This window comes from Danio rerio, chromosome 4, assembly GCF_052040795.2.
Source record: "Danio rerio strain M-AB ecotype USA chromosome 4, GRCz13ab, whole genome shotgun sequence".
Classification (NCBI taxonomy): Eukaryota; Metazoa; Chordata; class Actinopteri; order Cypriniformes; family Danionidae; genus Danio; species Danio rerio.
The window spans coordinates 48,468,258-48,494,550 of NC_141024.2; the positions used below are offsets into that span (position 1 = coordinate 48,468,258).

Here is a 26,293-nt window from a genome sequence, read left to right on the forward strand (position 1 = left end):
ATTTGTCCTGAACTGGGCAAGCTATGGCCCAATGTTTCGCCATTGTCTGGAAGCCAGATTTGGTGTGTCATGACTGAAATTGAGAAACCCATGAGGCATTGTGCTTTAGGCACATTAATATTGGTAATGGTGTTACGCACCGTCTAGGGATGTTGTACAACATGAAAGACAAGACAACCAAAATTAATTAAAAGATTTATTGGGATTTGAATTCGGGAGCTGACAAGGCCAAAATAACAAACAAAAAAATCCTTTATATTAAATCTCTAACTTACCTGATCAAACTAAAATAAAAGAAAGTACAATTCACTTCCCTAACTACCTAACACAAAAACAGAGGCCATAAGGTTTTACAAAGAAAATGGCGTCAAACTCCTTACTATCCCATTATATAAACTATTTACAATCTATTTACAAAAACAGGCAACCATATTAGAAGGACAATCCAAAATCAATGTCAGCAGGCAACAAAGGTCAAACAAGCCGGTGGAACAAAGTATCATAAACAAAGTAAACACTAAAACAAACAGTACTCACAAGTCTCAATATAATCTCAGAAGTCAAACAAAGCAAACAGTACTCACAAATCTCAATATTCCCAGTCCTCATCAGTCCACATCCAAAAAAACTCTGCACTATACCACATTCAAACATTTCAACAAACACAAGCAAGTGACCAAAAACAAGATGGCTGCCAAGGAAGTGGTGTCATGGCTTTTTAAAACACTGTAGGCCAATCAGGATTCAAGCAAGCTGGAAGTGGCCAATTGGATGTGTTCTAAGCAAAATGTCACACCTGCTGCAGTGCCCTCTGGTGGTTTTCAAGGGCACCAGTTTTTGTTTTGGTTTTTGTGTTTTGTATCCTAGTCATGTGATCACTCCTTGTTTCCAGCTGTCCCTCATTGTCTAATTAGTTCTGTCTTTTATAAGCCCTGTTATGTTGTGTTTAGTTTGCCTTTGGATTTTCAATGTTCTGTTTGGGTTTGTCGTGCTTTATTCGTGATCTGGTTCACCGTGTTTGGTTTGTTCACTTTGTTTAGTATCTTTGCTATGTTTTTGGATACCTGTTTAGTTTGTGTTTGATTCACTTTTGATCTTCATTTTTGCACTTCATGTTGTCCTCGATTTTGGTACCTTGCCTGTCCCTTTGTCATTTTTTTGGGATCTTTATTGTTTGGCAATAAATGTGTTTTGCTGCACTTGGATCTTTCCCTTGTTTTTGTGATACCCAGTCGTGACATAATCCAAAGGCCATTACCAAGATCCAGCAGCATTTTTTTTCCCTCTCTCTCTCTCTCTTGCCCCAGTTTTTCCCCCCATATTTTTGCTTTGTTTTTTGTCAAGTATGAGTCTCCAAATGGTTCCTCCAGTGACTGAAAGGGAGCGGTCACTTCGTCTTCAAGCATTGGTGGCTGAACGTAAGCAGGGTTGGGAGGTAGGAGCTTTTGCTCAGTCATTTTGGACTTTGGCTGTGGGACTGGGCTTATCGGACTAAAAACTGATGACTATATTGAATCAATGTCTTGATTATCCTCTTTCTATTGAGGAGATGGATGAACTTGGGATCACTCAATTTTGGGAGTTAGTTGTCCACCTTAAAGTGAATAGTCTAAAGGTTGATTCTGTTCCCAAGATGAATTTAACTTCAGAAGCCCCACCTAAAGATACCATTGCCCCTGACTGTCTTTGCATGGCCTTAGAGCTTATTGACTCACTTCATGAGATTTTGGATAGTGTTGCGACCCAGCCTACAATTAATCTTTTTGAATCCCCCCTAAGGGAACTTCTAGTCCTGAGACACCCTTCGAGTTTGTTTTTGCTCCAGGCCCCCTTTCTAAAATGGCTGATGATTTGGAATTTTGTTTAAACAAAGCTCATATTTCTGAACCTTTTTGCAAGATGGACATTAATTTAGATTTCATGCCTAAGATTGTGGCCACTTTGCAGCAATTGCCAAAGATGGTCGAAAGCTCTGAGCTTCAGTGCCATACCACAGCTATCTTCAAACCAGTGCCTGAACCCTTGACTATTTTTGAAACCACTTGTTCGGAGGATTCATCTTTAGAGTTGGGGGAATCCTTATTTTCAATTTTTTCTGACTTTGATTTTTCTGTTCTTATAGAACCAGTTTTTTCTATTACTTTGGAAACCTCATTTTTTGGTTTTCTTGAGTCCTTGTCTCCCAGTACCAATGAGCCTTCGTCCACAAGCCCTGGTGAGCGTTCACCTTTAAGTGCCAGCGGGTCTTCAAGCTCCAGTGGACCCTCACCCTCAAGTGTTGGTGGACCCTCGCCCTCAAGCGCCGGCGGACCCTCACCCTCAAGCGCCGGCGGACCCTCGCCTTCAAGCGCCGGCGAACCCTCGCCCTTAAGCGCCGGCGGACCCTCGCCCTCAAGCGCCGGACACACGCTCTCAAATGCTGAGTCCTTGCCCACAAGTGGCGGCGGACCCTTGTTTTCGGGTGCTGGCAAACCAACATTCTCAAGAGCCAGTGGGTCCTTGCCTTTTACACCAGTTAATGCCCCATGGAGGAAAACGGGCATCTCATCTGGACCCTCAGGATGGTCCTCTGTTCCATGTGGGCTGCTACCAAAGCCACCAGTTTTAAATTGGTGGAACCACAACTGGCTAAAAGGGACCTTCTCCCCTATGGTACCACCATGGTGGTCTTATATTTGTGGATTGATATGTCGAGACTCTTTCATTTACCAGTTCCTTAGACTCTTCTTAAGCCCTTACAGACTCTCTTTGATTCCTTGTTTTGTGTTATAAGGATTTTTTTTGTTTGGTTTGTAGTGTTGGTCTGTCCCACCATCCCTCCCCCGGTCCACCTCCGTTCCGCCTCCCTCCTAGATGGGTGTTTTTGGGAGTGTCTGGTAGCCACTCCTTAAAGGGGGGGGTAATGTCACACCTGCTGCAGTGCCCTCTGGTGGTTTTCAAGGACACCAGTTTTTGTTTTGGTTTTTGTGTTTTGTATCCTAGTCATGTGATCACTCCTTGTTTCCAGCTGTCCCTCATTGTCTAATTAGTTCTGTCTTTTGTTCTGTTATGCCCTGTTATGTTGTGTTTAGTTTGCCTTTGGATTTTCAATGTTCTGTTTAGGTTGTAGGTTGACAGTAATAGTCATTCCATATAAAACCTATAGTTCTCATTTCATTACTGGAGTCATTACATGCAACAATGTTGAACTAGCTGTCAAAATCTGTGCTGTGAAAATGTCTTCTGAATTGAACAATTTCATGAATGATTTACAGAGCTGTGTGTTACAAAGCATATGAGTTGTGCACAGCTCTACCCAAAAGAAGTTTTATGTTTGCTGTAAATAAGGGTGTATTTATTCTTTTGCACAATGCTGTGAATAAATTAGAATTGTAAAGAGCAAATGCAGTAAAATGTGAAACATACATATTCAGTGTCTCATGTGTCATCTGAAGATTTTTCTAAAACGGGTTTTCTAAAATGGTTGTGGTCTAACCAGTTGAACATCTAAATAAACTCTCCTGTATGATGATACAGGAAGAAGAGTTGCAGAGCTTCTGCTCAAGACAGAATTTAAGTAGACAAATAAGAAACATCTACATTATTCCTGGTTAGTAAGAGCCACTTTAAAAAGTGACAATTAATTTTCAATATTTAGCTTTCTGAAATGTGAAGTTTTTTCTCACAGGGTAATTTCATTATTTAAATAATAAATAAATGCTTAGGTTTATATGTTAATTGTGAAACTAATGCAGATGTTGTTGTTCTTGTCCTGTAGCTGTGAATGGGTGAAGCACCATGGCGAATGTTAAACCGCTGCTCAAGAACAAACTGGAGGGACTGGTAGAAGCTGAACTGAAGGAGTTTCAGTGGTATTTAATGAATGACCATGTATGTGTTACAAAAGCTGAAATGGAGAATGCAGACAGGTTGAAGACAGTGGATATGATGGTGTCATGTTTTGGACCAAAAGAAGCTCTGAAGATCACAGTGGACATCCTGAGGAAAATAAAGAAGAATGATCTGGCTGAAAAGCTGGAGAATGCAGAGAAGCAAGGTACTGTTTAATTCCTTTCATGTTAAAACCCTGTCCTAGCAATTGTTTTTGAGTCAGATGTATTTTCATAACATTTATTGCACAGCTTCTAAGCAATGCATTTAAATACATTTAACATTATGTATATAGTTAATGTATTGTTAATATATTGTTTGTCTTTGTTCATCTGAATTTGTTTCTTTATTTATATGTGCATTTGTTCTTTTTTGATGGGGAGCACAAGACATATCTATGTTAATGAACAAAGTGTTCGTAAATTGTCCGTAGTGTATGAGTGTGAATGATTGTGTATGGATGATTCCCAGAGATGGGTTGCAGCTGGAAGGGCATCAGCTGCGTAAAACATGTGCTGGATAACTTGGCGGTTCATTCCGCTGTGGCGACCCCAGATTAATAAAGATACTAAGCCGAAAAGAAAATGATTGAATGAATAGTACTCTCATTAAAGTTTATGTTAGAATTGGATTTCTGTAGTGTTCCCTCGTCTTCTGTCATCAGGAGTCTGCATGGCTGTTTAAATATTTAAGCATTAGCAGAATCATAATCCAACTGTAAGATCTCAATCAAGCCTTTTACACAATTTATGCTTTACAAAGAGAGAAGACCTCCATCCCAGCAGCACACAAAGATAAAACTATCAAAACAATCATTTATTACTCATTTGCAAAGACAGAATGAACAAATATGGAATAAAGAGATGAGCAAAGGAAAACAAGAACAAAGATCAGTTGTAAAATAAACATTACTGGAACAAGAACACATTGTAAAGCTGGCTCACACTGCATATCTTAAATAATCCTATATGATGATGATGTTTTGTTTGCAGACAGTCATTTTTGAGGAAAAAAACATTGTAAGGTCAGGAAACATTGAGACAGCAAATGATGAGTATGAAGTAATTCAAAAACCTGTAATAGGAACACTTTAATTCTGGATAATTATTTTTGAAACATCCTGCAATATTCTGAGTAATCAACTTTTTTTACATCAATACAATATAAGATTTAAGTCAAATCACCTACCCCTGCTCATTCAAAATACCATACAGGTATCACGTCATTTAAATGATGAAACAAATGACTTCATGAGTGCTGTTGTTATTTTTTTATGTATTTTTTTTATGTTGGAAAGCACAGGACATAATTATGATTCACTTTAATAAAAAACAACTTTTTCCTCTCTCTTGTAAAGGCGCAGCTTCAGAGACCTGTAAATCCCCTCCTGTTGATTACACAAACACCAGCTGTGAACTAAAGGAGAAGTTAAAGGAGGACTATAAGCAGATATTGATTGGTAATTCACAGATAGGTCGTAAGAAGAACCTGGATGATATTTACACTGATCTATATGTGGTGGAAAATGAGACTGGAGGAAGAGAGAATGACCATGAGGTGATACAGATAGAGTCAAAACACAACCAACAGACAGCCAAGGATAAACCACTCAAGTGTAATGACATATTTAAAGTTCAGCCTGACACAGGTCAACAAAACAGAAGAGTCCTGACACTGGGGATCGCAGGAGTGGGAAAGACTGTCTCTGTCAACAAATTCATCCTTGACTGGGCTGACGGAAAAGACAATCAGGAAATAGTCTTCATATTTCCACTGCCATTCCGTAGACTGAATCTGATTAAAGAAGAGAAGTACAGTCTCATAGGTCTGCTTAACAAGTACTTCTTTAGCAGTGGAGGACTGAGTTCTCTTCCTGAAAAACAAGGCAAGGTCATGTTCATCTTTGATGGACTGGATGAATATCGCTTTGAATTGAACTTCAAACAGGTGGATGGATTTACAGATGTTGATAAGGAAATGACAGTGAATGAGATAGTAACACATCTCTTGAAGAAAGAGCTAGTGCCCTCTTCCCTCATCTGGATTACATCCAGACCAGCAGCAGCCAGTCTGATACCCCAAACCTACATTGATCAGGTGACTGAGGTGCGAGGGTTCAATGATGAGCAGAAGGAGCAGTACTTCATCAAAAACAGCAGTCCTGAGGTTGCTGGAAACATCATCGGCCACATCAAGAAATCCAGGAGTCTGTACATCATGTGCCACATCCCTGTCTTCTGCTGGATCTCTCTCACTGTTCTTCAGCCTCTGCTGGGTCAAGAGAGCAATGAAAAAACACCCACAACTCTCACAGGGTTGTACACCAGCTACTTACTGTCTCAAAAGCAACAGATGAAAGAAAAATACAGCAATGATTCTGAACGTGAAGCCAAGGTCTGGTCTTTTGAAGACATTGTCCTGAAGCTGGGGAAACTGGCCTTTGAACAGCTGCAGAAAGGACAACTGATTTTCTACAAAACAGATCTGGAGAAGTGTGGACTAGATGTCAAGGAAGGGTCTGTGTTCTCTGGATTATGTACTCGAATGTTTCAGGAGGAAAACCCCATTTCAGGGGAACAGGTGTACAGTTTTGTTCATCTCAGCGTTCAGGAGTTCATTGCTGCTCTCTATGTGTTTCTCACTTACAAAGACAAGAAAGCAAATCCATTTCTTGAGTCCAGGAAAAAGGAACTGACATTGAAGCTCTCTACAAAGACCCTGTTTAATCTTCACAAGGATGCAGTCAAGAAGACTTTACAAAGCAAAAACGGACACCTGGACCTTTTCCTCCGGTTCCTGCTGGGTCTTTCACAGGAGTCTAATCAGAGTGGCCTGAGTAACCTGAAGCAGCTCCTGCCAGGACTGAAGCTTGAAACTGAGAACATTAAACACACGACTGATTATATCAAAAAGAAAATAAAGAAGGAGAAATCAGCAGAGAGGACCATCAACCTCTTCCACTGTCTGAATGAACTGAAGGATGACTTTGTGGAGGACCTCCAGAAGAGTCTGAGCTCTGGAAATCTTACAGCACAGAATCTGTCCTCTGCTCAGTGGTCGGGTCTGGTGTTTGTGCTCCTGATGTCAGAAGAGACTCAAGAGAAGTTTGAACTGCAGAAATACAGAAGATCTGATGAAGCACTGATGAGACTGATACCAGTGGTCAAAAACACCACAAGAGCACTGTAAGAGTTTTCTGTAAACACTTATGCCCATTTCACACATCAATTTGCAACACATCTGCAACCCATGAGTCATATGTGTGCAGTGCAGAAACAGCACAGACTATTTGTGTTTTCACATCAAAGATGTATTACTGATCTCCTGCTGTATATAATATCTGTTCTCTTTATGTTTACTCCATTTTCATACATTCTTTTCAATATTTTGATTCTTCTTTTACACAATACAATTATATAATCTCTGCTCTCTTTTAACACATTGAAAGCCGGCAGCTAGCTCTCTGCAACTCTCACATGGTTGCCCACTGAAGCTAAGCAGGGCTGCGCCCGGTCAGTACCTGGATGGGAGACCACATGGGAAAGCTAGGTTGCTGCCGGAAGTGGTGTTAGTGAGGCCAGCAGGGGGTGCCCAACCTGCGGTCTGTGTGGGTCCTAATGCCCCAGTATAGCGCTGTCTTTCGGATGAGACGTTAAACCGAGGTCCCGACTCTCTGTGGTTGTTAAAAATCCCAGGATATCCTTCGAAAAGAGTCTGTCCATCATGGCCTCCTAACCATCCCTATATTCTAATTGGAATTGGCTTCATCACTGTCTCCTCTCCACCAATCAGCTGGTGTGCGGTCTGGTGCAAAATGGCTGTCGTTGCGTCATCCAGGTGGATGCTGCACACTGGTGGTGGATGAGGAGATTCCCCCCATTGTGTAAATCGCTTTGAGTACCCAGAAAAGCGCTATATAAATGTAAGGAATTATTATTATTAAATATTTAAATAGAAATAGTGTGCATTCCAAAACTGATTGCTCTAATCTGTTAAACAGGAAAACGGAGATAAAAATATTGATTTTAAGCTTTTATTAATGATAACTACTGATTAATTATCACATAAAAATGTGAATTGTTAGCTAAAGAATACTTTTATGTTTATTTTACAGCCTTGGATTTACCCTTCAATTCAGTATTTACAGAGTACATATAGTAATTTTTACCTTTGCTCATACTAAAAGAAAACATTCAAGTGTTTTTGTCTCTGCTCTGGATTACCCATGCTAGATAAATGCAAAATTATTATTTCTTTTTTTCCCCTCACAGGCTACAGTGGTGTAATCTCACTGCTCAGTGCTGTGAGAGTTTGTCTTCAGCTCTACAATCCTCAAAGTGTGTCCTGAGAGAGCTGGACCTGAGTAACAATGACCTGCAGGATTCAGGAGTGAAGCTTCTCTCTGATGGACTAAAGAGTCAACACTGTAAACTGGAGACACTGAGGTAAAATTAAAAAAAAAAAAGTAAAAAAAAATCTATAAAATAAATGCTGCTACAATTTACTTTTACATAAAAAATACCACAAAGAATGATGACATGAGAAAAAAAAATGCTGCCATGTATTTTATTTTTATGGTTATTCAGTTTGTGTATTTCTTATTTCAAGTGTGAAGTGATGACAAATATGAGTAAAGCCTCGGGTTTAAAGGGCACCTGTTTTACCATATATAATATTTCTTTGAAGTGTCTGTAAAATTTCAGAGAAGCTGGAGAGCAGGCTGTCGCCCTCCACACTCAAGGTTACGTGGCTGCCATCTCCGCTCTCATGACGCGGTGGCTGGCAGCACCGTGGGAACGCATAACCTCATCATCCGGTTCCTTAGGGGTGCTAGGCGAATTATTTCACCCCGCCCCCTTTCATGCCCTCTTAGGATCTCGCCCTTGTTACACGAGCCACGTCAGATCCCTTCGATCCTCGACTCAGTATCTTTCTGTCCCTGAAGACAGCTCTGCTGGTCACGTTGATATCGATTAGAGGGTCGGGGGCCCGGAGGCATTTTTTGGTCAGTGATTCGTGCCTGTTACTGGGCTGGCTTTCTCTCACATCCTGAGACCCCACCCGCAGTATGTGCCCAAGGTTCCTACCACTCCATTTTAATACCAGATAGTGAGTCTGCAAGCGCTGCCCCCGGAGGAGGCAGACCCAGCCCTTTCTTTATTGTCCAGTACGCGCCTTGCGTATTATCCGGACCGTACTCAGAGTTTAGCAGCTCTTCGTCTGTTATGACGGTCGGCAGCAGGGAAGTGTCGTATTGAAATTAAGTTTCCCATTGGATTGTGGATGCCATTCTCTCGCTTATCAGAGCCGAGGTGAGCTGCGCTCCCCGAGAGTGTGTGCGCACTCCACTCGGAGCATCGCATCTGCATCTGTAGAGCTGCGGGCTGGGCGACACCCAACACATTTGCAAGGTTTTACAATCTGCGAGTGGAGCCGGTTTCCTCAAGGGTATTAGGTAACCCTTTGGTGATTGAGAAAACAATTCGGTAGGGTGTTGAAACACACTTGCTGCGCCATTCTCCCTAACACGGAGGTACGTGCGCCTTTTTATCTGTCAGTGAAGTTCACCGTCAGGTGAGCCCTGCAAATTCCTCCGTGGCCCCCAGCACTGACTCAGCGGAGGAGTCACTTGCTGGCCCACTACGTTGTTGGTCTGCCCGCTGGTCAGCCCGCGTCTTGGGTATAGGTGCCTGCTATGCGTGATCCCCACTAGGCGATCCCATATGCTTATTCCGCCACGGTTAAGTCCCCCCCCCTGGGTGGACCCGTGTCTTCCCTCTCTGCTAACCACTTTTTTCTATGCGTACTCCCCCTTCTTAGGGCTAGTCCATATGTAAGTTCTGCCATCTATTCCCCCCTTGGGTAGCGGATGGCCTCCGCAGCGTCCTCCCTATCGGGATTGCACGCTTCCCAACGTACTGTCGTATTTTCCTAGAATTATCTAGACGCTCACGACTTCCCCAAAAATATATTTAAATCTGTAAAACTTCTGTTAAAGTGGGAAAAATTAGGGCCAGGGACACGTTGGAGGACCGCGCCTCCTATGATGTAGGTGCGTCACGCTTGCTTGACTATCCCCTCATCGGGGGCGTTGGTAAGGTGCAGTCATTATGGCGTTTTTTCATATTTCTCCCATACGTGGATTTTCCAAGATCAAATCCACTGTATAGCACTGAAGTTCCCCAACCGAAGGGGAACGTTTGAGGTTACAGAAGTAACCCTTCGTTCCCAGAGGAGGGGAAGGAAGTGCTATACTCCATCGCCATAATGACTGTCCCTTAGCTGTTTGAAATTCTCTTCAGCTTAATAGGATGGTGTTTGCTCGCTCCAGGTGTGCTTATATGCTGGGATAATTGCCAATGAGGCACACCTGCGCAAGCTTACGCTGCCAATTCATTGCTTCATTGGCCCGTTCAATACTCTTTAAGACAAGCGGCTTCTGAACCAAATCCTCCCATACGTGGATTTTCCAAGATCAAATTCACTGTATAGCACTTCCGTTCCCCTCCTCAGGGAACGAAGGGTTGCTTCTGTAACCTCAAACGATAGTGTGCATTCCAAAACTGATAGCTCTAATTTGTTAACATGAGCTTGGAAAAGGAAAGTAAAAATTGTGTCCTGAGAGAGCTGACCTGAGTAACAATGGCCTGCTGGATTCAGGAGTGAAGCTTCTCTCTGATGGACTGAAGACTGTAAGCTGTAAACTGGAGACATTGAGGTAAAATAATAAAAAAAAAGTTTCTATAAAATAAATTCTGCCACAATTTACTTTTACATTACAAATACCACAATGACGACATGAGAAAAAAAAAATGCTGGCATGTATTTTGTTTTGATTATTCAGTGTGTATATTTCTTATTTCAAGTGTGAAGTGATGTAAAATATGAGAAAAGCACTGGGTTTAAATGGCACCTGTTTTTACCAAATATAATATAACTCTTAAGTGTCCGTGAAATTTCAGCTCATAACGTCATTGGTTAATGTTCATTGGGATGTTTGCAGCATGTCTTAAAAAAGCTGTTTTGTGCACTCACTTCAAATAATCAAACTATGAACTGAAAAGTCATCATTTTGAATGAAATCTGTAAATGTTGAATTGTAAGTTTGTTTTGGCATTTTAAAACAGCTTTGACCTGCAATTCCACCCCCATATTAGTATATATATATACTAAATATGACCTCACGTTTTATTAGTTTGCAGCCTCTGTAACTTTCGTCCGTCATAAAAATTAAGTTTGATGTTTTGATTTTTTGCATTTTTCACATCTGTAACAAATATTTTGAGGGGTGTTCTTGACAATTGTGAGCCCCCTAATGACGAATATGAAAAAAACGAATACAACAGTTTCGGACTCAGTAACTGTCCAAGGTCCTTAGTACGGTTACTAAAGCCCCGGTCAGATTACATGATTTTTTTTGTCGGTTAGAAAAGTCACTATGTCAGATTACGCGATTTTTTCTTGATAAAATCGTGACTTGCCGTGGGTAGCAAATGTGACAGACTACATGTTCCTTCACGATCAGTCATCCTGTGACGTCAACGACGAGTGTTATTTACCAAAGTAGTCACATTGCTATAACAATATTTATAAGATCATTTTCAATTTTCAAATCAATTTTCTTATTTTAGAGAGAGAGAGAGAGATGTGCTTATCCCCACGCTCAAGCGCGCGCAAAAATCTAGCACAGGCTAATGATTAAGAGAGTGTGTTTGGGGAAAAACAGAACATTTTAATAATTTGTTAATAAAACAGTGCAGCATTAATTTCAGTTAGTGGTGGAAAATATTAAGATTGCCGGCGCTGCATGCATTTCTTTTCGTGAAGTAGCCAGCTGACACGCTTTTTCATGGAGGCATGAGAGAAAGCGCTTCTTTTATTTTATTTATTTTACAAATATGCAACTTTGTCTAACTTTATAGCTTTAACTTTGTCAAAGTGATCCAAATCCTACAAAAAAGGTCTGCAAAACCCAAAGTAAAGGTTTGATCTGGATCAAAACCAAGATTGGATTACGTGATCTAATCCGATTAAGTAATCCGTTTTTTCTTTTGAAAAACCCATTTTCAAGATTTGATCCAATCCCTTATCCAAAATCCTAGTGGATTACTTTTAAAAAACCGGGCCCTGTTGATATTTAAAAAATCTTGCTGTATTTATCTTCTAAACGCACGATTGTTCCCGCATGGTAAATCGTTATGGTGCGTAGGCTATATTTTGGATTCTGTTGATGGCTAATTAAAAATAAAAACCTTTCTAAAAATGTACATGTTGTTTATATGTTATTGTTCATATTTTACAAGTGTTATTTCTACCCCTATGAAGATAACAAATACCAACCACAAATATAACAATAAGAGAATATATTATTTGTGCTCATATTCAGGCTATAGTGTAGAAAAGATCGTTTATTTCTGCAGTCCAGCATGTTTTGCTTTTATTAAAGTATAGCAGCTTAAATCGCACCGTTTTTAAACCGTATATTATTCTGTGTTTTTAAATGTAAGTGCTTCTATTTACATCAGCAAGCCTTTTTTATAGTGCAGATCAGGAGGTCAAGTGAGAGGTTCGGGGGGCATGGTCGATTTTACATAAATCGTTTGGTTGGAAGCTCGATTCCGCTCATTTTTGCGGTTCCTCCTCTGGCTCCATCAGACAGTCCTTCTGCGCATGTCCAGGCTCCAATTTTAGCAGTCTTTTGCGACAGTTTGTGCTCGTCAAGCGAGCGTTTTGCCCTCTAGGCGTTCAATGGGAAAAGGGGCTGTCACGTCGTCCATATTTTTTACAGTCATTGGTCCTGACCAGCACTTGTTGCCCCCTTAGTGCCAGTAAAAAGCGACGCAAAGTGAGAAACACTGTCAACAGCTCTAGGCAGTTGATATGCCAATGCAGCATGCCCGCAACACACGACCCCCCAACCCATACTGGAAGCATCTGTCGAAACGACAACATACCTGGACGCCTAACCCAGGGGCCCGTTGGAAGAGGTCCCTCTAGGGGCTGGGGGCACGGTGACACGGCGGAGTGGAGTCACTCGGTGTGTGCCCGCATGCCATGTGCGCCTGGGCACCCGATCGTGAAGCCAATGCCATGGTGGTCTCATATGGAGCAATCCGAGCGGTGAGGTCGCGGCCACGGATGCCATATGCCCCAGGAGTCTCTGAAAAGATTTCAGGGGGACCACATTTTTCTGTTGAACTCTCTCAGACAGTCCAGCACTGGCTCGGCGTGCTCTCGTGAGAGGCACCCCTTTATGGTGATCGAGTCCAGCTCCAACCCGAGAAAGGAGGGGCTCTGCACGAGGGCAAGCCAGCTCTTTTCTTGGTTGTTCTTAAACACCAACAGGTGGAGGTGCCGGAGCATCTAGTCTCTGTGCGTAGTCAATTGTCCCCGAGAGTGGGCTAAAATCAGACAAATGTCGAGAGAATTGAGCATGCGGACCTCCGCGAGCTTGCTGAAAACCCTGCGGAGACAGAGAGCCTGAAGGGGAGGACCTTGTACAGTCATGCTCGATCTTCAAACACAAACCGCAGAAACTGCTGGTGGCGTGGAAGTATGGAGACATGCAGATACGCGTCCGTCAGATCTATTGCTGCAAACCAATCCCGAGGACGAATGCATTGGTTGATGTGCCGGCAGCGGTTCAAAACGCGCAGATCTAGGACTGGCCGTAACTCATCGCTCTTTTTGGGCATGATGAAGTACGGGCTGTAAAACCCACTCTCCATCTCAGCTGGAGGGGTCGGCTCGATTGCATCCTTCGCCAAGAGGACAGCAATCTCCACTTGCAAGACAGGGGTGGACGCAGGACTGAGCCTGCTGAAATACACGCCCGTGAACTTGGGAAGCCGTTTCGCGAACTGTATCACATAACCGAGTCTGATCGTACGGATGAGCCATTGCGACGGGCTGGCTCACGCTAACCAGGCATGCAGAGCCCCCGCAAGTGAACCCGCCCGCATGCAGCACACTGCGTAAGCCTACTGTGTGCATCCAGGAAGAAAGGTTTTTACACCCCTCTAGTCGGTCCGGCCATGGGGCTGGGGGATAAACCATCACCAGAGCCACGGCCGAAGCAGCCTGGGGAAGTCTGCTTCTAGATCCGACACCGCACTCATCAACTCAGAGGAAGGAGACATTGACAGCCCACCCTCCAAGGATGGTGAGGATGGAAGCGCACGCAGATCGGGCAGAAAAATTGCCCTCAAAACTGCATGAGCTTACTGTGCATATACGGGAAGAAGGGGACGGAAGGCTTGAACCCTCCACATAACACCCATCTAGTCGCTCCGGTCGCGGAGCTGGGGGATAAACCATCACCAGGAAAAGACGCGCTGCAAAACCGTGTTGCTCTTTTAGGAAAACTTTTTCCCTATATACAAACCGCTCTTGGAGGACCGTACCCAAAGAACGCCAGGCAAAGGAGAAAAACCCAGCTCGACCGTCTGCCACTGCGTATACGCGCTCTGAACCGGGAGAAGCTGCTTCTCGATCTCTCTCTGTAGACACAGGTAGGAGAACCCTCGAAGACTCTCTCAGAAGCTAGTGAAAGGCTCTGAAAGCGAAAAGGATGCCGAGCATTGCACTAGCCGCATCTTATATACATGACTGATTGTCATTGGCACCAGCTGTGCCTTTTTAACATTACCAAACAAATTAACTTCATAACTTCAGGAATCCACCATAAACATGATTGTCTAGTGGACATTATAATTGTGTCATGAATTGTATAACAGCGTGACTATAATTTAATTAATGTCATTAAACATTCATGATGCTGTTATAGATTTATTTGACAGCATACTTACAATTTTAATGTGACATTTTAATGACAAATTCAGTTTGTTCCTTTAAAAGAAATGATCATAAAAAAGTTAATGACACAATTCTAATGGCCTCATGACAATCATGTTTATGACAGATTTATGAAGTTGGCTTGGCAATGTCAAGTTACACAACACAGACATCTCAAACAATGACATCTCTGCATGTATAATGACATAACTGAGGTAATGACACTTAATGACAATAGTCTTAAGCATTCATAACATCTCATCCATATTCATGACATATCTCAACATGATTATAAAAGTGTTATGACAGTCTTATGAACACCCCTTCAAATAAAGTGTTTCCACTTTTGCTTTTGTGACTGAAACTAGAGCAAATATCAGCTTCTGCACAGATGACTGTGTGTTAGTGACGTCTGGCAGACTAATGTGACGTGGACTGTTTGTGTGTGTGTTTGTAGATTGTCTGGCTGTATGGTGACAGAGGAAGGCTGTGGTTTTCTGTCTTCAGCTCTGACTTCAAACCCCTCACACCTGAGAGAGCTGGATCTGAGCTACAATCATCCAGGAGATTCAGGAGTCAAGCTGCTCTCTGAACAACTGGAGGATCCAAACTACACACTGGACAAACTCAAGTATGTGGAACATATACATGTTTTTGTTTTAGTGATTTCTGCGTAGATGTAACGCTTCTCTTCCCGATGACACTCAAATCACGTACACAAAGAACTGTTTATTCTGTAACAGAACTAGATATCCTCTGTCAACAGTATTAATTTAAACTTGCATCACCTCTCTGCATTCAGCAACCATTTCTGTGTAGCCACAAAGTCATTTTAACAAAACATTATTTATATACAAAAGTTCAACATACCTGTAACAGAAATATATATCCTCTGGCAACAGTATGCATTTAAACATGCATCTAAAAACCCAAACAAAAAGAAATAATTCACCCCTGCTCATATTAATGTTGTCTTTTCAGCTACACATAGCATGAGCAATTTAAACCACACAAAGTAGGTCACAAACGGCAATCAGGATAGATTTGATACAAAACATCACTTAATGTTCATTTGGGGCTTGTATGTGTTATTAACAAGTGTTACAATACTCAATTTGTAACATTTCGCTGGAGCACATTTTACCTACCGGTCCGTGTACGTTTTGTTCATTTGTTTTCCATTTTCAAACGGAATAAAGAAAATGGAGAAAACGGCCGTTTTTCCGTTTTTCTTTTGCTCACGAGAAAACGAAAAAACGAGATTTTGGCTGGATTTTCGTTTTTTGGTTTAGGGTAGGAAAACGATTATACAAATTTTAAATGTATAATGTTTTTTAATATTTATGGATTATATAAAATATATAGTTTATATAAATGTGCTTTTATCATTCAAGGATCATAATGCGTTGCATATTCTTCTTATTCTTCATTAGGCTTGATCCGTAAATTGTGTATTTTATAAACTGGTCGTTTATAAGGACTAAGCTAGCATAGGCATATAGTGCGCTTATTTCTGCACGCATCGCGCACTTTACCGAATTACCTTTTTTTTTTTTTTTTATGCAGTAAATGCATCTGGCAGCACCAAAAAGAACAAATGTCAAGTTATTAGCGCAGCACAGACAGCTAGCTCGTCTGTTAGTATGAATCAGGGGTTTTCAAACTATTCATTGCACATCCACCGATCCTATTGTATTTTATTTAGGATAAACCACTTATTTAAAATATTCCGCAGCCTTCCATGGCAAGGCATGCATATATATATAAAAATGCCACAATAATAACAGCAACAGATAACAAAAAAGTAAGACAGACCTACTTTGGTGATCTTAAAGAGTGTTATCATGGGTTACCTGCATACTCTCCAAAACACTGAATTATAATGTCATAATATTTAATAATTTAATAATTATTATTAAAATAAACACCTGACCTACATTTAATAAACACTTTTTTTAATTTGACATATTCTATTAATTTGAAGTTTAAAGTTTAAGTTAAATCATTTAAGTTAATAACAAAGTAAATAATAATATTAATAATGATAATAATAATAAAAATAATAATAATTAATTATTATTTTATACAGAGTATTATTTAGGCCTACAATAGCCCTGAAACCATCATGTAAACCAGGTGCTGCTCGAAAATGGCTATCTTTGCTCAGCATCAGGTGCACAGCAGCAAGAAGCTTGGCAGTGAACTATGATTTTAATGACAAACGTCTAAGAATACTGCTAATTTACGTTTTTATTTAATTTATACATACGCAATGAATGTAAGCCTGCTAACTGTGTGTGGTTCAAATGATAGAATATGTAAAAAAGTTTATATATAGGCTAATCAATAATAAATAAAAGCCTGCGTGTAAGGCTTTTATTTTGAGGGCGAACGTGAAAGTGGGCGTTTCAGCACGCCTACATGTGTAAAATTAATTTTAAAGTCGTTTATCCGTTTTCCTACCCTAAACCAAAAAAACGAAAATCCAGCCAAAATCTTGTTTTCTCGTGAGCAAAATAAAACGGGAAAACGGCCATTTTCTCCATTTCCTTTATTCTGTTTGAAAATGGAAAACAAATGAACAAAACGTACACGGACCCCTACCCCCACTCTGTATTCAGCAACTATTTTAGCTTTGCAGGTGAAAGGTGAAAGAACCACACACTGTTGCCACAAGAGGTCTCCTAAAAACCACAAAATAAACAAAATAACACTTTTTGGTGAAGGACAATTAAACATTATTTTAACTGTGTTACATCAAGACAAATAGCGAATAATCTGGTGTATATTTCTAGATTCTAGATAGTCTTAGAGTTTAACACTGTTCGGTTGTTTTCATCTACTCTAGGGTGATTTTGAGTTTTACTTTGGCCATTTAATGAAAATTCTTATTTTGACATAAATTTAAAAAAATTGCTTTAAAATAAAGAAAAACTCAACAATACACTCTGGACTAGTGATCTGTGCGGGACTAGATTTTTAATCCCACTCCCGCTTATATCCAGCATTTGTTGTTCCGCTGCGCAACCAGCAAAGCAACCAAGTGACACACAGACAGCATCACATTCTCTCTCATTCACACACATACACACACATGGACAGCACAGCTCTCTCTCTCATTCAGACACACAAACAGCCACAAACGAGCTAAACACAGCATCTGTCGGGGTTGGTGAGGGGAAATGGGGAAAAAGGAGCAAGGACTCAAATGCAGGGAAACGGGAATTTATTAAATAATAAAAATAAAATGCAAAATAAACTACCCCGAGGGGGAAAACATTAACAAAACAAATACATACACAAACAAACTGGACTGGGCAGGCTGGCAAGGATCAGGACTGGAAACACGACAGGACAAGATTTCAAATGACGACATGTGATGACGAACTGGCACAGGACAGCAGACATGAGGGGTTTATAAACTGTAGGAAATTAACAATCAAACAGATGAACATAATTAACTAATAATAGGTTAACAAGGAGGGTGGGACTAGACAATAGACGGGAGAGCACATGACACAAAGAGACGACACACGCCATGCGCTCACTTAAAACAAGACTAGAACACGCACCCAATGAGGTAACTCATTAACCGTGTGTTCATAACAACACAAGCACGCGATTCATGTAAACACACACCACTTGCTAAACACAACACCAACAGAAGACTGAACGCAAGAAAGGAGTACACGAATGAAAACACTCACCGTGCACTTGCACACGCAGCATGCATGTTTCATCCCAGTGCCGACCAAAACCGAAACCAACTAGACTGAGACGCTGGGAATGAAACACCACGCTGCAGACAGACGAACACTAACACGAGTACAAGAGCGAGAGCGTCCGAGGCACGCAGAGCCCGCGCGGCCGCATCATGCGGGAGCGCACACTCTGCGTACACCCACGACGGCGTGCGCACTCACAGAGACACACAATGACAGAAACTGGACAAGACAGAACTAGTGTCCGAGCTCTGCCACCAAAACAAGAATTTACAAGACTAGAGTGGCAGAACCCTGACAGCATCACGCTCTCTCATTCACACACATACATACGCATGCTTGCTCGGGAGTCGGGAGCAAAATTGTTAGACCGCCCACTCCTGTTCAAGTAACTCCAGTTACCTGGTCGGGTCCCACGGCTCCCGCAATACAGCCTTAGGAATGCAGACCTCTACTCTGGGCAAACTTACTACCCTTTCATTGTGTTGGAGATGAAAACATTCACTAAATTAAACTGCTGTAAAAATGCATCAGAAATGTATTTATTATTTTTTTGTGTAAATCTGTTAATCGACATCAGTCCTGAACTAATGAAGAGTTTTTAGAAATTTACAGGATTTTAACTCTTTCTTTGCCTGGATTTATTTAACCTTTAATCAAAGTGTTGGGCGTGAAAGATTAGCAACAACACTGGCTTTAATGCATTGTCAGTTCTTGTGCAGCATCAGATTTTTTTCTCTCTATTTTTTAATGAATCTTCAATATGACTCGGGAACTACGAGTCCTCTTAGGGAGTAATTCGTTTATCCGCGACTGCGCCAATTTGTGCAGATGGTATAATTAATTACAACTCTTCATCACATTTCGAGTTGTTCATCGCGGAAAGGCAGAAGCCAATCATATGCGTTTAGAGCCAGATAAAGATTTGATCTGTTCATCTCTCGAGTCCCCTTCATTTTGTCACGTAAGTAACGAATGACTCAAAACTTGAAAGGTGAACTAATTATCATGGCTCCTATCGGCTCAGACTGTGTACATTGGTTAAGATTATATGTGACTGCCAGTGTAACGTGAACGAACCCCTGACATTAGAAGACATGAAGAGGTGAGCTGAGCAAAGAGACAAAACTTGCCTTCATTGAAAAAAGAGCAGGTAAACATTGAAATATTATTTTCTCCTTCTTATAATATCGTATTTATGACTTATTTGTCTTGCATTCAACCTTTTGGGCTAGTTGTAGCAGTGTTTGAAAGCAATTCGTAATTTTAATAATATTTTGGAAAATTGAACGAAATGACTCGAAAAAAGATTTGTTCATCTTGATGAACGAGACTTAAAGATCCGAGTCAGTAAAATGATCCGAACTTCCCATCACTACCTTGCATACTGTAAAAAAAATAAATAAATCTGTTAAATTTACAGAATAATACTGGCAGCTGTGATTGCCAGGATTTTTCCTGTAAAAAATACAGAAGTTTTACAGAACAAAAATATAGAACTGTTAAAATTTACAGAAATTAACCATATTTCATCAACTGATGCAATGTTCAGTTCACAAAAACGTAGCTTAGTGCACAAAATGTAGTAATTAAATGCATTAACGTGTGTTTAAAATTAGCAAACATATTTATACTGCATTATTAACTACACAGTTACCTTTAACCATAAGCAGATGCAGCATAACATCAGATACTCTTTATCTTGGACTTGCACACACTATCCTCCAAAATGGTGACACAAAAAATGTTTAACAGTGTTTAGCAGTTTTTTTTCTTTCTTAATTTTAAGGTAAAATACCGGTAGCTGTGGTTGCCAGTAATCTACTGTTTTTAACATTTTACTTTCGGAAATTCAGTTTATAGAATATTTCTGTTACAAAACATTCCACAGTCTGTATTTTTCATCAAACCCATTTAACCCCTTAAATCCCAGAGTAAAATCCTCACTAAAGAAGGTTGAACACTCTGGCAATGATGAAGTTAATGAAACTATTAAGTGTCTATTTAAAGGAAGATTGAGAATTATAGATGAACAACTGTTAACAGCAGAATCACTGAAGAAAATAAAACAGAAAAAACACAGCCAAAACCAAAGATTAAATCAACTATGAATATAACTCGAAATAAAAAGAATAATTAATAAAAATAATTACACAATAAAAAATGTTATTTCTCAAGATCTCACAACTCCACAAACATCAGGGGCCTCATGTACGAAGACTTATCATACTAAAACATTGCGTACTGAACAACACTACGTAGCTGTAAATGCGCATACGCATAAAAAAATTCAGGGGCCTCATGTATCAACGCTGCGTACGCACAAAAATTTTGTGTACGCCAGGTTTCACGCTCAGAATCGCTCATGTTTGAATTTACTATCAATGAACTGAACGTGGGAATGTGCGCAGCTTCACGCCAGCTTTCTGGCTGGCGTACGCACATTTTTTGTGCGTGTCTGTTTTATTTCCATTGGCGACTCCTAGAGGCAGTTGTGTTAAATTCCTCTCTACAAAGTGTCTGAGCCTTGCAATGGCAGCTGTATGAGACTGGTTCATCTAGCAGGTATATAAGGTTTCCATACCATACAGTTGAGCAGCTAAACATTAAAGCACAATTTGCAGCGGTTGCCTGTTTTCTCAATGTAATGGGAGCGATCTACTGCACGCACATTACTATAAAGACACTATCTGAAGATGAATTTGCATGCGCGAATCAGAAACATTTCCATTCAATAAATGTGCAAATAAAATATGATGCACAAACTTATTGATGATTCCTACTTGTCTTTCTCGTGATAAATAGTAGGCAAAATCTGATATGTAGCGGGGAAAAAAAAGAAGAAGAGTTCATCAGACGCTGCATTCGAGCCGAGTTCATGCTCGAATGTGTCAATTCATGATCACATGCATCTTACGAGCTGCGCCACTGAGACTGTTAAGGGTGCTGCAACATTTTACAGATATAAACCACACAATTTCTTTTTTAATGCACTCAGTGCGATGTTCAGACCCAACTGTGTTACCCACATCAGCCAAACTCTCCCACTCTATTTTTTTTTTCTTTTGTTGTTAATTCCGGAGAACAAACTTGCAAATAACAGCGCTTTTCTACAGTCTACCTCCGAAAGGAGCACCTCCATCTCACATTCTGTTCAAAGTTTCTCTTTTTTCTTGCTTTTGCCTTTGCTTTTTCGTTGGGTTTTGCCAAAGTAGAGTCATTAGAATATTCATACGGTGGAGGAGGCAGGGAGGGGTTTTGTGCTCGTGCATGTTGCGCCCAGTTTCACGTTCATTCGTATGTACAAAAGAATATGCGTGAGATTAGGCGTACTCAGTGTTTCATACATCTGAATTTTTTTCTGCGTTTGCACATTTACAGCTTTGTGCGTACGCAATGTTTTAGTAAGATTTCCACGCAAGTCTTCGTACATGAGGCCCCAGATGTATGAAACACTGCATACGCCGAATCTCACACATATTCTTTGTACATCTGGGGTCCGTTCTTCGTACCTCGCTTAAAGGATCTAAGATGATTTGGCAGATCCTGGATCTTTTAATCTTGATAACTGATCTCTCGCTAATTTGGTTCTTCAAACAAGTTCGCGAATCAGATTAGAATGTCTGGATGAACTGATCTGAGATCGCTGCGTGTGTTGTGAAGGACAGATCTATCGATCCTCGAAATCATGATCAGCAATGCAACGATTGGCTGACGGCACAGCAGCGTAATGACATCATCTGATTAATATTCAATTATCCATGTGAGCAAAATTACATCAAATCAGCAGTAAACGGTTTAAATATGACACGCAATAACCTTCCACATTTGTTGTGAGCTGCAGGCTTTACACTTTCATGTGTCAAGAGTATTCATCATGTGTTTCAATGATTATCAATGTATTTAGTTCTACATTTAGAAAAGATTTTCTTTATTATAGTAGCTGTTTTTTAATCGGTGTAAAGAATAACTGTATGTTTACAAAAGCATTTTGATATTGGTAAAGGTGTCTGCAACTATTGTGAAGCATCAAATCACTGGCATATTAACTGTCAAAACATGTTTATAACTGCTGAAATGTATTATTGCTTTACAAAAAGTCACATATTGTGCATTTCTATTATACACAATTTGTACTAAGCGATCTAAAAAGTTCATATCAATAAGTTTTCTCTGTGCAGCACCAGGTGGCAGTCTTTGTACTTCATTTCGAGAGTGCAGATTGCATACGATTTATTAATATGTATAACTTTATTTATTTTATTAATAACTATAACTTTATATATATATATATATATATATATATATATATATATATATATATATATATATATATATATATATATATATAGTTCAAAAAAATATTTACTCTTTTCCCAAGTGTATATAACTACTACTGTAAGAAAATATCAGAATTCGGTACATACTTTCTGTATATCTTTGCTTGAACTGAGCCGATCTAATCCTGTTTATAAGAATTGAACCTGCTCCCGATCAGGTTTAACCTAGCAGAACTGTTGCTATGACAACTCTTGGATCAGCTTTGAAGAACGAAACGATCCTGGATCGTGTCAAATCGTCAATATCCAAATCCAGCTAACTGAGTAATCCACGTACGAAGAACGGACCCCTGAATGAACGTAAAACTGAGCGCAACATGCATGAGCTCAAAACCCCTCCCTGCCTCCTCCCCTGTATGAATATGCTAATGACTCTACTTGGGCAAAACCCAACGAAAAAGCAAAGGCAAAAGCAAGCAAAAAGAGAAACTTTAAACAGAATGTGAATTGGAGGTGCTGCTTTCAGAGGTAAACGGATTTGTATGCAAGTCTGTCCTCTGGAATTAATAACAAAAGAAAAAAATAGAGTGGGGAGAGTTTAGCTGATGCGGTTAACACAATTGGGTCTGAACATTGCACTGAGTGGATTAAAAAAGAAATAATGAGATCTAAAGGTGTAAAATTTTCTAGCATCTTTAACAGCCTGAGTGGCATAGCTCGTTAAATCCCTGGCAACATGTTTTGACATGTTCGAGCATGAACTCTGTTCGAATACAGCGTCTGATGAACTTAATTTCCCCCCCTCCCGCTACATATCAGATTTTGCCTTTACTCTTCATCATGAGAAAGACAAGTAGGAATCATTATTAAGTCTGTGCATCATATTTTATTTGCACATTTATTGAATGGAAATGTTTCTGATTCACGTATGCCAGTTCATCCTCAGATGGTGCCTTTATAGCAATGTGTGTGCAGTAGATTGCTCCGATTACATTGGGAAAACCGGCGATCGCTGCAAATTGCGCTTTAACGTTTGGCTGGTCAACTGCATGGTATGGAAACCTTATATACTAGACATGTGGATGAACCCATCTCATACAGCTAAGAAGACACTTTGTAGAGAGCAATTTAACACAACCGCTTCTAGGAGTCGCCAATGAAAATAAAACAGACACACACAAAAAATGTGCAGCCATGAAGTTGGCGTGAAGCTGCGCACATTCCCACATTCATTTCATGTTAGTAAATCCAAACGTGAGCGATTCTGAGCGTGAAACCTGGCGTACGCAAATTTTTTGGCGTACGCAGCGTTAATACATGAGGTCCCAAGAGCTTCACTTAATACTGACCTTGACTTTATTTCGGTCATGTGAACAATAGCTCTTGATGAAATTTCTGTTGTTCAATTGAAGTCACCATGATGGAGGTCAAGATCTGATTTAGTTGGGCTGTCGTTATTTTAGTTGCTTTAATTAATTGTGTTAATCACACTATTTATATAGCATGATAAGCCAAAAGAAAACTTGAGAATAAGTCTGATGATATTAGCTATATCAAAGCCACTGTAAAATTCTATATTTAATGCTTAGTTTATTCTCCACAAATAAACATGTAGCAAATTATAATAATAATGTAGATTAACTTGAACGCATATCTACATCAATAATCTGTAACAAATTATGATGTAGATAAAAAAGCTCGCATATCTACACCATTATTACTGTAAAAATACATATTTAATGCTTTGTTTATTCTCCACCAATAAACATGTAGCAAATTATAACAATAATGTAGATTAACTTGCACGCATATCTACACTAATAATCTGTAACAAATTATAATGTAGATGTTATGTATTTGTGTTATTTGTGCTCTGTTTCTCTGTGTTTTTTTCCTTCTCTCTCTTTCTCTCTCTCGCTCTGTTCTCACATATCTGCTCTCATGTACTCTCAGGTTCCATTCATTCGTCCATTCAGCTGTCAGTCATTCCTCCCTGGTTACGTCACACTTACGTCACATCCAATAAGCAAAGACCACCCGTCATAAAAGCGCACGTCAGACCACTCGCAAGTCCCTTTCTTGCGTTTTTCTCTTTCTCTGCTTTTGCCGCTTGTTTGTATTTATTGCGTGCATGTAGAAAACCTTGTCTAACTGTGTATTTTGTTGTTGCTCGTTTCTGTGTGCACGTTATCCGTCCGTTATTCGTACATCATTCTTAGTTTACGTTGTTTACGAGGCTTGGACGAAGCGGACAGGTAAGAAGGTCACATGACATACATATTGCAACACTTAGGACTATTCTGCTGTTTAGTAGATTAGGTTATGGGCGAGCGCCACCCCTTGTACTTTTTGAATAGCTAGATAGAGTAGATAGTTAGGACTCGGAAGATCTTCGTGTGTTAATTATACTGTTTTCACATAGTTAGCTAGATGCTTCTGGGGAGTTCGATTTAGTTTGGGTTTTGTTCTTTTCATTTCTTTAGCGCCTCCTGCGTCCCTTCTGCCAGCTCTCTTGTTTTTTCCCGTCTTTATTTGTCTCAGTGTTGTATATATTGTAAATAGTATATATCTTTGCCTTACTTACTTTTTCTTTTCTTTTTTTGATTAATTTATTGTTGTTCACTTTTGGGAATTGTAAATAAAAATGTAAATGTAATTGGGAAATCTAAATAAAATCAGGGGTTTGTAACAGTAGATTAAAGTGCTCGCATATCTACACCATTATTACTGTAGTAAATTAGCTTAAGGTTATTCTTCCAGCGCCTTTCCCGCTGTTATAATGTTGTGAGTTATGATTTAGATTTCAGTGCTCGCGTACCTTCTGGACCATTATATATCTAGCGGACTAGCTTAACGGGAGGAAGATTCATTTGAACGGGGCTTCAAATGAATCGACTCTTTAGATCCGAACAAACAAATCATCCAGCGATGCTATCAAAATAGACACCCATAAAGTTTGAGCAGGGTAACAAGATCAAAGTTTAAGACATTAGATTCATTAATATACACAGGCACCTTTCTTTATACAAAATTAAACTTTATTGACTACTCTAACAGAAACTAACACCTAACACAAACACACATTAATACAAGCATAGGGAAGAGTAATGAACGTGAAGACGTTGAGAGTGACTCTGAGTTTGTAAGAACAAACCAAGCAAACCAAACGTAATCAAATTCAATATAACCCTTCTATTGTCTTTTTAGGGTTGAATTTAGTTCACACCAGTTTAGATGTTGGAAGAGAGTCGATACTTGCGGTCTGTTCTCACGAGGGTTGTAGTGGGGGAGTCGGTGTTCCAAGCTGAAGCACCAAAAGGATTCTGGGCGGTAAAATGTCCGAGCTGTGCGATTAATCCTTTTCTGTCTGGGTTTCCGCCTGCTTTCTTAGAGGTTTCAATGCTTAGGTCTCGTTCTTAGGTTTCTGAAGAAGTTGCAGAGAGTTTGAAGAAAAGTTTCAAAACAGAGGGCTTTAGAGCAGAGAGGTGGTTGCTCTGGAGCCGGGAGAGAGAGAGAGCTTGGTCTTGGAGCCAGGAGAGAGAGAGGCAAAGTTTAGATTGGTCCTAAGCTTTATAGGGCGGGTTCGGATCCACCCTCCATGGAAAGTTGACTAATTAGAAGCTAACT

General features: G+C 40.1%; 1 protein-coding gene across 1 annotated transcript in view; it reads left to right on the plus strand.

Annotated features, from left to right (window-relative positions):
• Positions 1-26,293, plus strand: part of si:dkeyp-4c4.1 — a 38,766-nt gene that overhangs the window by 2,304 nt on the left and 10,169 nt on the right. Inside the window, exons 2-5 of the mRNA NM_001100956.2 lie at positions 3,758-4,036; positions 5,228-7,055; positions 8,142-8,315; positions 15,122-15,295. Coding sequence (NP_001094426.2) covers positions 3,778-4,036; positions 5,228-7,055; positions 8,142-8,315; positions 15,122-15,295 — 2,435 coding nt within the window. The 5' untranslated portion in view covers positions 3,758-3,777. The remainder of the gene's footprint in view (positions 1-3,757; positions 4,037-5,227; positions 7,056-8,141; positions 8,316-15,121; positions 15,296-26,293) is intronic.